Genomic DNA, 13,122 nt, shown 5'->3' on the forward strand with positions numbered 1-13,122 from the left:
CTAATAATGAGTTCTCGGGATTATACGCCACATGACTTACATATTAGAATCCTAGAAAATATTAAGGCTTTGCAATAAAATTTGCTGCATGTAGTAGTATAGTTTAATACAGTCCCGAGATCAATTTTTAGAAAAATATACTTGATACTTTGCTTATTACGAAATCCATTAGTTTCTTTTCACACAATGACACATTTACGAATGATTTCAACTATAAAAGACTTGCATTGGCTAATAAAAGCTCGTAAATTTTATAATTTCCGTAATTACTGGATGTAGCGATCATCTAAGCTCGGACTCTGCTTATTTCATAGAATTGAGTTGACGCAACAAACATTAGTAGCATTGTCGTCATCCTACACAGTTGAGACTCAAACCTCATGTCTCAAAGCGGGTGGTAGCGTGCACATTGTGACATATAATGATTTCTCTGCTGTTAAATATTTATAATATTTTCGTCGGTTTTTAACAGTCTTATAAACAGGATGACTGGAGCCCATAGACATCCACAACGTAAATGCGCCACCCACCTTGAGATATTAGTTCTAAGGTCTCAAGTATAGTTACAACGGCTGCCCCACCCTTCAAACCGAAACGCATTACTGCTTCACGGCAGAAATAGGCAGGGTGGTGGTACCCACCCGCGTGGACTCACAAGAGGTCCTACCACCAGTAAATGTCCTTGTTCAGTTGAGTTATTGAGTATGGAAAGTGTTCAACCAGTCAGCCTGTATAATTCAAACTACTTTTACTGTTTAATATATACTTAATATTATAAAGAGGAAAGATTTGTTTGTTTGTTTGTATTGAATAGGCTCCGAAAGTACTGTACCGATTTGAAAAATTCTTTCACTGTTTGGAAGCTACACTATTCCCGAGTGATATAGGCTATTATCTTTTTTGAAAAAAATTAGGAATCCTTATTAAAACTCCAATAATGTAACCCAATGGTGTAAAAAAAAAATTCTAACATATTCTTTACATCGCGTGCCCTGCGAAAACTATTGATGCTAGAATAAAACAATGTACTACGAATTTGTAGAATACATTATCATTTATAAAAAGCGTCGTGACAGCATTTGTCTAACTATTTTAGTTGTGCCGTTATAAATGTTCTTTTATTTAAAAAAATAAAACAACGTCAAATATCGTTGAAATTTTTGTTAAAGACCCGAGCGGAGCCGGAGCGGGCCGCTAGTCTGTAATATTTCTACTCACCACGCCGTCGTAAAACATCCGTAACTTCGGAAATAATATGGGAATTTTAATTCGAGCTGTATTCATGATATTGATGTTTTTTTTGTAGTCAGCATTGACAGTATAATCAATTTCGTATATAAATACATGTTTTTGAAGGTAAAAACTCAGCATTAAAGTACTTTAAATGGTTACTTTCACGAAATCATCTGTCGTCTATTGTCATATCATCAGTGAAACTTATATTTGAAATGCCAATGTATCAAATCGAAAGCATAAGGCTCAAGTGATTTCAGCTCTCACTAAAAAGTCTCGAAAACCTAAGAGAATACTCTTTTTAGTGATTTCATGGTGCCAAGTAGAAATTGATTCTGGGATTATTTGATTTATCGCGATGCATTGCAAACTGTTTTGGAAATAAAACTCAAGCCATGTTAGTGTGATCATTTATTTATTCTGTTTCATTAGACATAGCGTGTAACAGGCTACATACACTATTAAAAACCATTTTTTCAATGATTAGCTCTAACCAATTTGTCGGATCAGGTAACGTTTATTATTTCTTGAGCAATCACAATGACAGTTTTCTCTAATAAATGTTCACATAGGATACACAGATTTTGAATAATTTTTATACACCTACGTTCTATATCTAAGTTTTTAAGTTGCCTCACGGCTTATGGTCGCGTTTCGAACAGTTTTTCACTGCTCACCTCGATACGCTATCTTGCGAATTAAACTTCAACAACTTCAACTATTTCGATACGACGGAAAATTTTAATTAGAGCCCTTTGAATTTACAGCGGAAATTGGAAATGTTAAGCTTCTAAACACCGACTTCCATCGCCAAATCGAAGCTATATTAAGACGAAATTAGCGAACAATTTCAGTTACCTAACAAACACTTTAGGTAAATAAATTTTCTTTATTTCAATAATCCTGTTATAATACTACGATTTCACATTTAATTACATTATAGACACAAAACTCTATGCCTTTGATATGAATAGACATGTAAACGACTCTAAAAACATTTTGAATACTATAAACGTCTAAGATACGTAGCCGGCCGAACTTGGGCCGCAATGATAAACGATTTAAAATTTTTCATTAATAATAATACTGCACGATGTTCAGATTTCCTTTCAACAAATTCTGATAGTGATAAAATATGACATTTAATGCCTTAACTAACTTTTAATAATCTCAGTTACGCGGTTAAGCGCAACACTCGTTTATATTTAATACAACAATTTTAAATTAGCGTACACATCGACACTCAGAAGCTGGAATACTAGACATTCATCAACGAAAACACAGTTAAGTTATAAGTTAGGCTCCTTTACTTGCAGCCGTGACGTCGGTCGCGCAATTCTGCTAAACACGACATAGCGTGCGCCGCCACAACAAACAAAAACCGTGTCGAAAGTGCAACAGCGCTGATTCCTACCCGATCGTAAGGACCGAATGGTAAACAGTCGACGTCGCCCAAAACACGTCATTACGGATCCTCCCGATCCATTAACGGTGCTTTTAGGTACTTCAAGCACCGGTCACCGTCCTCATCGAACCCGTCGCTTGTGACGAAGGGCTCGACGAGTAAATTAACCCATAGACATAGCCCACTGAGTTTCTCGCCGGATCTTCTCAGTGGGTCGAGTTTCCGATCCGGTGGTAGATTCTCCGAAGCACTACTCTTGCTAGGGCCAATGTTTGCAACACTCCGGTTTGAACCCCGTGAGCTCACCTACTAGTTAAGGATACGCTGAAATAGCCTCTCAAGGCTATCAGATTAGGTAGGAAAAAAAAAGCTGATTCCTCGAAGCGGTCGCGCGGGTTTGTTTAATAGAATTGCGCGCCCGACAGTCGACTGTCAAATCTCTCAGCGTTTCTCTGCGTCGCGTCATTACAGAACCCTGTAGGCCGTAAAATTCGTTCAGACCCTCCAGAGAAGGAGATGGTTGGTGGAGTCCTCCCTCCCGGCGTCCTCGGTCATCGTCGAACTCCTGAAATCTTCGTAGCCGTCCCCTCCGGAGATAACGAGGGTCTCTTTGTTGGTTTGACTGGTTTCGGCTTGTTTCTGGAGCTTCTCCGCGTTGGCCGAGCGTCGGCTCAACGCTTTCGTCTTTAATGAGGTTTGCGTGGACTTTGGCGGCTGCTTCGTCGATACCGGATTTTCGACTATCGTCAAAAACCTTACGTGCCCTGTGTGGCCGTAGGTGACGCCTGTAACAATTATAACTGCTTAAAGTCTATTGAATTTGTTTTTTGATAGACAATTCTAACTTGTGCATTAGACAGTAAAATCTATATCGAGATACTTGGTCATATATCACAGCCCACCTGATGTTAAGTGGCTACCGGAGCCCATAGAAATCTATAACATAAATGCCGCCACCCACCTTGAGATATAAGCTCTAAGGTCGCAGTATAGTTAATACGGCTGCCCCACCCTTCAAACCGAAACGCATTACTGCTTCACGGCAAAAATAGGCAGGATGATGGTACCTATCCGTGCGGACTCACAAGACGTCCTACCACCAGTAATATAGATAACAAGCGGCCCGCTCCGGCTCCGCTCGGGTCTTTAACAAAAATGTCAACGATATTTGAAATTATTTTATTTAAAAAAATAAAAGAACAGTTATTGCGGCATAATTATAATAGTTAGACATGTGTTATCGCAACACTGATTGTAAATAACAATGTGTTTAACAAAATCGTAGTACATTATTTTATTCTATCATCAATAGTTTTCGCGGGGCACGCGATGTAAAGAATGTTTTATTTAGGTAATTTCTTTACATCTTGGTTTACATTATTGGAGTTTTAGTAAGGATCCCTAATTTTTTTCAAAAAAGATTATAGCCTATCTCACTTGGGAATAGTGTAGCTTCCAAACAGTGAAATAATTTTTCAAATCGGTTCAGTAGTTTCGGAGCCTATTCAATTCTTCCTATTCGTACACTCTTGACAGAGTGGTCGTGGTCATGCATCAGTCGGATCCTGCGATACCGATGCTCTCGCGATGCGACGCCATATGGCACGGTGTTTCGCAGAGTGAGAGTAATCGTTTATGTTGGAGTGAGTCACAGATTTTATGAGGTCGGTCCATCGTGTTGGAGATCGTCAGCCGTTCGGCCTATTCAATACAAGCAAACAAGCAAATATTTCCTCTTTATAATATTAGTATAAATAACAATAGTTGTTTTCGTACCTGTCAGTTGTGGAACAGTGAAGACTCCGGTCCGCGCGTTGGGTGCGTTCAGTAGTGGCGCGGTTAGCAGCACGCCGGCGCTGGTGCCTACCCAGAGCATGTCCCGGTGAGCGAGCAGCGCCGTCACGCGGAGACACGCCGCCTTGTGCTGACGTATTATGTCATCGCAGCCTACAAGTACACATTGAATTATCAACAGACAACCGGCAATCAAACATTCCCGAAATTTCTGAAATCTTAATTTGTAAAAAACTTTCAGGCCAAAACGAGAATTTCGGGATTTACTAGAGCGCAGCAGATTAATATACAGAGGGATACCTTGTACCCGGTTAAGCACCTCCACCAAATATGAACCTCATAAATAAGGCCGCGCGTCCAGAATAAAGGATAAGATTTGTAAAAAAAAAAAATTGATCATCAGAAATTCTCGAGCGCGTCAGATTAAGATAGGGTGAGTTAATTACATGCTAAAAATTGTATATTCCACTAATCTGACAATTTGAAAGTGACGTAAAGAAAGGGGCTACAAAGTTGTAGAAAAAAAACGTCATCTGGACATTCTCGAGCGTGGCACAATTTTTTATCTATTTTGAAGGAAATAATTCAAGGATAACAAAAAATACTAGAGGTCCCACAGTAGTAGTATTTTATACTTCTATAATCACAAATTTCGCCAAAACTACCTACACTATAAAAAATATTAGCAAAGACAAACAATATTTAATCTCAATTTGACAACAGACGTCAAGAACAAAAGATTGAGAATAAATAGTATGCATGCGTGTGTGCGTCAAATACATGGTATGTAGTGTGTGTAATGTTTTATTTATTGATTTAATGTATCTTTTATGCATTATTTTAAAAAAATATTAGCATTGTGCACTTCTTCTCTATATTCTCTATAAGTGTGGAAAATTTCATAATCCTCCGTCAGCGCAATTTTCGTAAAAAGGGATACAAAGTTTTTGCTTCACGTATTAATATATAGATATAATCTGACGATTTTCACAAGCCAAAATAACGAAAATTCGTCGGTAAAGTTGAATGCGTGCAGCTGCGTAATGCCTATATTCCCCTCTCCGCGTTTTTTTGAGAAAGTTTTTTTAAATTAATAATACAAGGATTTTACTTAAAAAACAAACGTTTTTGTTTGCACGCTATTTCCTGAGCTTTTCAATTAATGAAAGTCAATGATTTAAAAAAAGTTTTTTTTTTGTCAGATTAGGCGAATCCCTCTAGATAATCGTCAGACTATGAGACAGCACGTCTAGGACATAAAGATGAACCCTATTATATACCTATCTTAATCTGACGCGCTTGAGTATTTCAATATGGCGAAATTTTTTTCATATAATAATGGCCGTGAGTTTGCGTCACATCGAAATCAGATTATTGCATGAGAGCTTTATTTAAGGTTCACTTAAGATCCCCTAAGAAAATCTGACGCACTCGATTAAATTTTTTTTTTCATTTTCAAGCCTTACCTACGACCACACCCACCATGCAAATGATCAGATTAACATTGTACATTATTAAAAATACGTAGGACATTTATGCTATCAATATATTATGGCGCGCTTGAGTATGTCCATGCAACAGTTTGGGTGGCGCATTTACGCTGTGGATGTCTATGGGCTCCAGTAACCACTTAACACCAGGTGGGCTGTGAGCTCGTCCAACCATCTAAGCAATAAAAATAAAAAAAGTTTTTTTTTACAAATTTGAAAATGTATAGCCGCTTACCCCACCGATGAAAAGGTATACATTATATGACTTTTTTTTCTTATTATCATCTAAGCTTCGCAACCCGATAGGTCTCTATGACGCTCGAGTAAATCCCCATTTAGCATCGTGGGCTCCCCTACTATAATACTGACCGTGCAACATCTTGCTGACTTGCGGAGTGATGTTGATCTCGGCGAGCTGCTCGCGAGTGTTTGTATTGTAGCAGCGGAGTTGCGCCGCGTTGTGCAGCGAGAGCCATATGGTGACGCCCGCGACCGCCATGTGGCTTATTGGCTTCGTTTCTGAACTTATTTGGAATGTTTCGTCCACCTGTAGTTAAAATACATACATAGTTGTTTTTTTTTATTGCCTTTGTAGGCAGACGAGCATACGGCCCGCCTGATGGTAAGTGGTCACCGTCGCTCATGGACGTCAGCAATGCCAGGGACAGAGCCAAGCCGCTGCCTACCATTAAGTACTCTCCGCAAGCCTCGTTTGAAGAAGGACATGTCATAGCGCTCGGAAAACACCGTGGAGGGGAGCTCATTCCAAAGCCGGATGGTACATGCAAAAAAGATCTTGGGAAACGCACTGTTGATGAACGCAGCGGTTCCAGATAATATGGATGAACCCTGCTCCGATGGCGGGAGGTGCGATGATAAAAAGGAGATGAGGGGATCATCTCGAATAATTATTCCTCAGAGCATTCCCCATGGACCATACGGTATTTATAAAACACAGAGAGAACCCAAGTCGCTCCGTATTTATTTTGATTCTAGTTCATATTACATTAGATTAAATTTAATTAGATAGTAGTTTACATATGTGTGTGAGTGTGGTTGTGTGTGTATGTGTGTGTGTGTGTGTGTAAGCGTATGTGTGTATAGGCATTTGTTCAGTTGTTACCTATTATAATTTTTGAACATGCACATGCTATGAATTGCAATACAGATTGTTATATTAAATATTTAAACTTATAATTTCTATGGTTGTAACTTGTTTTGTGCAGTAATAAAGGAAGGAAAAAATTAATCAAAGGGTTGCAATTCGGAAATTAAGATAATGTCGAACAATTATAAAAATCGATTAAGGAATTCGGATGATTTTTGACACACAAAATATTTTTCATAAACCTAAAGAATTTTTCTAAAGTAGGCTCATGGTATGGTTTAAAGGAAAATATTTTTGTTGGTAGTTTATTTAAAAATACTTGTAGTATCAATAGCATCAAATATAAAAGTGTATATTTCTTAAAATTACCGAATGATTTAGTCCTTTCAAGTTGATATTTTATTGCATTGCCATTGTGGAGATACGAACGGACGACCTATCTGTGACGGTAGATGAATATTGTTGTTAATATGGCTTAATAGTTACTAAGCACTTAAGTTGGATGGATGATCTCAACGACTGCTGATAATTCAAAAACTTCCGAGGCCCAAAGAGGTTACTATCGCTTCTGATTTCTTCCAAGTCTTGAAGTTGAATTAATTAGAATGAATAACAGTTTAAAAAAACTAACAAAATACGCTTTTATAGAAAATTGAACTAAAAAATAGAAAATAAATTTTAATAAATTAGAATTAAAAATAGTGTAAGAAAAAAATATTTTATTGTAAAAAAAAGCGTGGGGTGCACGGTATCAGTAGTTATAAATATTTTATGAACAGATATGAGTAGAAGCGTAATTTTGATAATATACTGAAAAGCACCCCGCGCTTTTTTACAATAAAATCATTTTTTCTTACACTATTTTTAATTCAAATTTATTAAAATTTATTTTCTATTTTTTAGTTGGATTTTCTATAAAAGCGTATTTTTTTAAAATATTGAATTGTCATCGGTCCGTAATAAGTATACCAAATTTTGAGTTAATCTGACGTTTTGAAGGGGGTCAAAATCATGTTCAAAGATTCCGTTACAAACATACATACGTCTGAAGCTAATAAAAGCGTATTATAAAAGTCGGAAAACTTAATTGTATAGCATCGTTGAGCTAACGATTGTTTCGCAGTGGAGATAAGCAGAATGCTCGTAGTGAATAGATTGGACCGACCTGTAATGTGTGAGGATTGATGATCTTGATCGAGGCGTGGGTCGCGCACCAAAGCTTCCCTCCCGAGAGCAACATGCTGCTCACCGGAGTGCTGCCGGTACCAACGCTGATAGTGCTACGCTCAGTCCAAGATCCATCTAATGATCATAATTGAATCCTTAATTCGCATATGATAATAATAAAATATCGAGTGAGTTTCAAATACAGGGCTTGATAATTCTTATTTTACGCAGTTTACTGGTGGTAGGACTTCTTGTGAGTCCGCGCGGGTAGGTACCACCACCCCGCCTATTTCTGCCGTGAAGCAGTAATGCGTTTCGGTTTGAAGGGTGGGGCAGCCGTTGTAACTATACTGAGACCTTAGAACTTATATCTCAAGGTGGGTGACGCATTTACGTTGTAGATGTCTCTGGGCACCAGTAACCACTTAACACCAGGTGGGCTTAGAGCTCGTCCATCCATCTAAGCAATAAAATAAAAAAAGTATATTTCCTCAGATATTTCCATACGCAACGCAATTTAAGCTTCTTGAAATTTCGAGAATTGAGGCTAACGTATTGCTAAGTTGAATACTAATGCTGTCTTTATTTTTTTGACGTTTGGTATAAAACATTATAAATAATATATTATGCGTTAGAAGCTAGAAGAAAGGGTAGTCCAGGTGGTCTTATGCGTTCTATTCGACTTTTAGAAGATACGGATGAACACAAATAAGGCATTTAACTTTGGAACTATTAAGGCAACGTAGCGTTATCGGTCGCAGTGAAGGCGGTCGTGAAACAATTTGTTGAAACAAAAATTGAACAAGATGAGTGGACGAGCTCACAGCCCACCTGGTGTTAAGTGGTTACTGGAGCCCATAGACATCTACAACGTAAATGCGCCACCCACCTTGAGATATAAGTTCTAAGGTCTCAATTATAGTTACAACGGCTGCCCCACCCTTCAAACCGAAACGCATTACTGCTTCACGGCAGAAATAGGCAGGGTGGTGGTACCTACCCGTACGGACTCACAAGAGGTCCTACCACCAGTAATAAAACCACTACCACCACCTAATAAAAACTAGCCACATATGAAAATGAATTAAAACTCGTGTAGCTTCGACACTTCGGCAATCTTGGTCGATGCATGGATGCTTGATCGATGCAATTGGAAACACTTGTTGCATTTTTTTTCAACGAAACCAAATTACAAATTAACAATATCCAATAAGGCCGATGGCTTTTTTAATCATTTATGGCCTAACTCACATTTCATTTGGTGTTAATTGGTCATCGGATTCCGTTGACATCAACAACGTAAACTTGAGAAATAGGTTTTAGGTCTTAGTTTAGGCTGCTCTTCGAAACTCTTCAGAATGATGGGATTAATGCTTTACGGTAGAAATAGGCAGGATGTGGGCACGTAGCCGTCCGGGATCACAGGAGGCCGTACCAAAGGTTAAAAGTTACCTCCATTTAAAAGCTACCACTAATTAAAAGTACAAGTTAAATTAGGCTCTCTTACCAATGTCCCGACAATACACCACGAGATCACCATTTCCTAGCGCCACAAACACCTTCCCCTCCACGAATCTGAAACACGCAAATAAGAAATGGCTATTCCAAAAATTATCTATACTAATCTATAAATCTACAGTGGTTTCTACGGATGTTCCGTTATAACTACTGAACTATGCAGCCGATTGACTTGAAACTTGGTATCTATGTAGAAAATATATGTACTTAATGGATAGGCTAATATTTATATGAGTGTTGGACTCCCTAATAATAATGACAATAAATAATAATGTTAATTTTAAATGCCCAATGAAGTGGGCGAGTACGGCTAGTCTTTTATAAATGTATACGGACCATTTGAACTATGACAGAGTTCAAGAACATGAGATCGAATTCTTAATTGTACTGTTCATTGGATTATTTACGCAAGCTTCTGGTTTCATGGGACATATTATTATGTACGCACAATTCTCCTTAGTCAGTATTGGCTCTAATATAATGTATTGAATTTGGATCATCATCGAGTTTCACTGTTTGTTGGTCAACTCGTTAATAAAATATCTACAGCTAACACGACCTGGCATTTATTTCTGGTACTCATAATACGGAAGCCGAAATCTTAGCTTAAAGCCTTTCAGTTTCGTAAATTTAGCAGCAATACCATATTTCTATCTACTAATCTTTCGGCCCTCGCTACGACGACCGGTCCTGCGCTCCCTGCATACAGGGGATCCCGTGATCTTCAATACGTCGTCAGTACAGCTTGTGGGAGGCCTACCTACGCTACGTTTTCCAGTATGCGGTTATCACTCTAGCGCTTTTCGGCCCCAGCAGCCAGCCATTCTACGAACAATGCGCCCTGCACACTGCCACTTTAACGTCGCAATCCGGTTATGTTAATTACCATGGCTTCTTCTTTTTCTTATCAGCCCGCATACGTCCACTGCTGGACATAGGCCTCCCCCAAGCCTCGCCACAAAGACCGGTCCTGCGCTGCCTGCATCCAGCGGATCCCCGTGAACCTCAATAGATCGTCGGTCCATCTTGTGGGAGGCCTACCCACGCTACGTCTTCCGGTACGCGGTCGCCACTCAAGAACTTTCTGGCCACTTTACCATGACCATGGCTTATAATATCATAATTACCACATATTAATATACTTTCGGACTTTGATTAGCTGTATCAATTAGTGTGTCAAAAGTCTGTGGGTAAACATTGACCGACAAGTGCATCGTGAGCTAATGAATATAAGCAAAAATACAGTACTCACACTATGGAATGAACCCCTGAATTGTGTTGCAACTTGACTTTATTCTTTTTGATTCTGATATTGTCCATGCAATTGTATACGTGGATGCAACCATCCTCAGTGCCCAGCCACATTGTGGGCTGGTTAGCAGTTGTTGCATTGTCTTCTGAAGACTGACGACTGGCTGGAGATGATAGAGTACCTGGAGTGTGTTAGGAGAATATACAAATAAATACAACTTCATTAATTAAATATCGGCTCACTAGTTCCTGCTGAAATTTCAAATAAACCCAATTCGAATATCATTATTTTGTTAAAGATTTGATTAAAACTACTTTAAAATTATTAGCGAATTTCACTCATTTAAATTATATCTCAGTCGAACTTGACAAAAACTTTAAAGAATTACGAGGAACTGTAAAACGAATAATAATAAACGCGAAGTTAACCCTTAAAAGTAGCTTTAAACATGTGTTTATTTGCCAATATGTTTCCATTGTTTTTGTCGGTATTTTACAGTTTCATTATGCATATATACAGAGCATAGCAAAACATAGTAACTATGCGCACACTGCTTTATTTATTTAAGCAGTTCAAACAATCAAAAGCAATATTTAAAGCCAATTACAGTCATAACAGTAATCATTCTTTCTCATCATCGTATTAGGCATGTTATAGTGGTCTAAGTAACTCTCAATGTATTTAAACATCAATTCTTTAGGGTTTTTTTTAAATCTGGCATATAGGTCTGAAATAAGTGACAGCATGCATGCTGATGCAAAATATGCAGTTTAGCTAATTTCTCTTTTATTCTCCTCTCGCTATTTTTATACAAAACGGCTTTACGTATTTAAGCGTATTAAACATGCAGATATTATATAGGTATTACCGAATATCGATCTTCCTGGAACTAAGTTGCATATGGAAAAGGGTAGAATGTGTTAGAAGAGATTTAAAAAAAATTTATTAGCATTACAGTCCAAGCTTCGGAAACAATATTAATTAAAATTAGAACGTTACCAGAATAAATATAATACATAGGCAGCATATTAAGTTTAAAATTTTAGATTTAAATCTAATTATCACTAGGATTATGAAAGAGCGCTCGGTTCAGCTAGTGTTAGGTGATTAGGGAAAACAAAGGGAATAATACCACACCATGAGACACGAGGTAAACTTTCAAATAATATAAATAATAATAATAAATCATAAATATTTTGCATTATTTTTGTTTAATTTCTTTATTTATATTGTTAGTATTATGCATAAATTATAGGTTATATTTTTTCTAAATATAAATAAATCAATTAAATATAGTTACACAAAACATTATAGTTAGTGTGATAAATTAAATAGCAAATAATTATTATAATAAGTCTAATAAATGTATGAATTACGGACAAAGATACAGCATAAATAAAGGTCCTGACTAAACTGCTTAGGTTTCTATTACATATAAAAATACAATTTTCTTACGTAAAGCAAGTGCTTGGGGTGAACGCCTGAAGTTTTTAATACTACAATTAAATGTGCTGACAGTTTCAAGTGTGATTAAAAAGAAGAATTGAGATTGCTCTGTAGTTCAACGACTTAGAACAGAAACATGAAATCTATATAAATAAAAATGAATTGCTGTTTGTTAGTCTCGCTAAAACTCGAGAACGGCTGGACCGATTTGGCTAATTTTTGTCTTGAATTGTTTGTGGAAGTCCAGAGAAGGTTTAAAAGGTAGATAACTATAAAAATGCTCGGAATTAAATAAAAATAACCGTCGGACGGATTCCTTTTGTTTGTTTTAAGTTTTTTTATACAAAAGTTAAGGTCTTTTATTTATCGACTGAGGCACTACGAAGTCTGCCGGGTCAGCTAGTAAAACATAAATGTTTGGAAAACATCTTTACTACGGACAACTTAAGCATTTGTGACGGACCAATTCAAGTCTGGTAACTTAAAGTTTGAGTGTCCCTGTTAGTTCTACTCGAGAGTTAAAGTTTTAAAGTCGTCGTGGCCTAAAGGATAAGACGTAATGTGCATTCGTGTGTAGCGATGCACCGGTGTTCGAATCCCGCAGGCGGGTACCAATTTTTCTAATGAAATACGTACTCAACAAATGTTCACGATTGACTTCCACGGTGAAGGAATAACATCGTGTAATTAAAATGAAACCCGCAAAATT

General features: G+C 37.5%; 1 protein-coding gene across 3 annotated transcripts in view; it reads right to left on the reverse strand.

Moving 5' to 3' along the window:
* Positions 1-1,631: 1,631 nt before the first annotated feature.
* LOC114241183 (rho guanine nucleotide exchange factor 17) overlaps positions 1,632-13,122 on the reverse strand; it is a 162,221-nt gene continuing 150,730 nt past the window's right edge. For 2 of the 3 annotated variants that reach the window (XM_089728617.1, XM_089728615.1), the window contains exons 15-21: positions 11,836-11,856; positions 10,968-11,148; positions 9,705-9,772; positions 8,196-8,332; positions 6,292-6,469; positions 4,415-4,585; positions 1,632-3,423 (exon numbers count right to left, since the gene is read on the reverse strand). In XM_089728617.1, coding sequence (XP_089584743.1) covers positions 3,134-3,423; positions 4,415-4,585; positions 6,292-6,469; positions 8,196-8,332; positions 9,705-9,772; positions 10,968-11,148; positions 11,836-11,856 — 1,046 coding nt within the window. In that variant the 3' untranslated portion in view covers positions 1,632-3,133. The remainder of the gene's footprint in view (positions 3,424-4,414; positions 4,586-6,291; positions 6,470-8,195; positions 8,333-9,704; positions 9,773-10,967; positions 11,149-11,835; positions 11,857-13,122) is intronic. The other variant, XM_089728616.1, reaches the window with a different exon arrangement.

The sequence above is a fragment of the Bombyx mandarina genome, chromosome 07 (assembly GCF_030267445.1).
Source record: "Bombyx mandarina strain Sakado chromosome 07, ASM3026744v2".
NCBI classification, from domain to species: domain Eukaryota; kingdom Metazoa; phylum Arthropoda; class Insecta; order Lepidoptera; family Bombycidae; genus Bombyx; species Bombyx mandarina.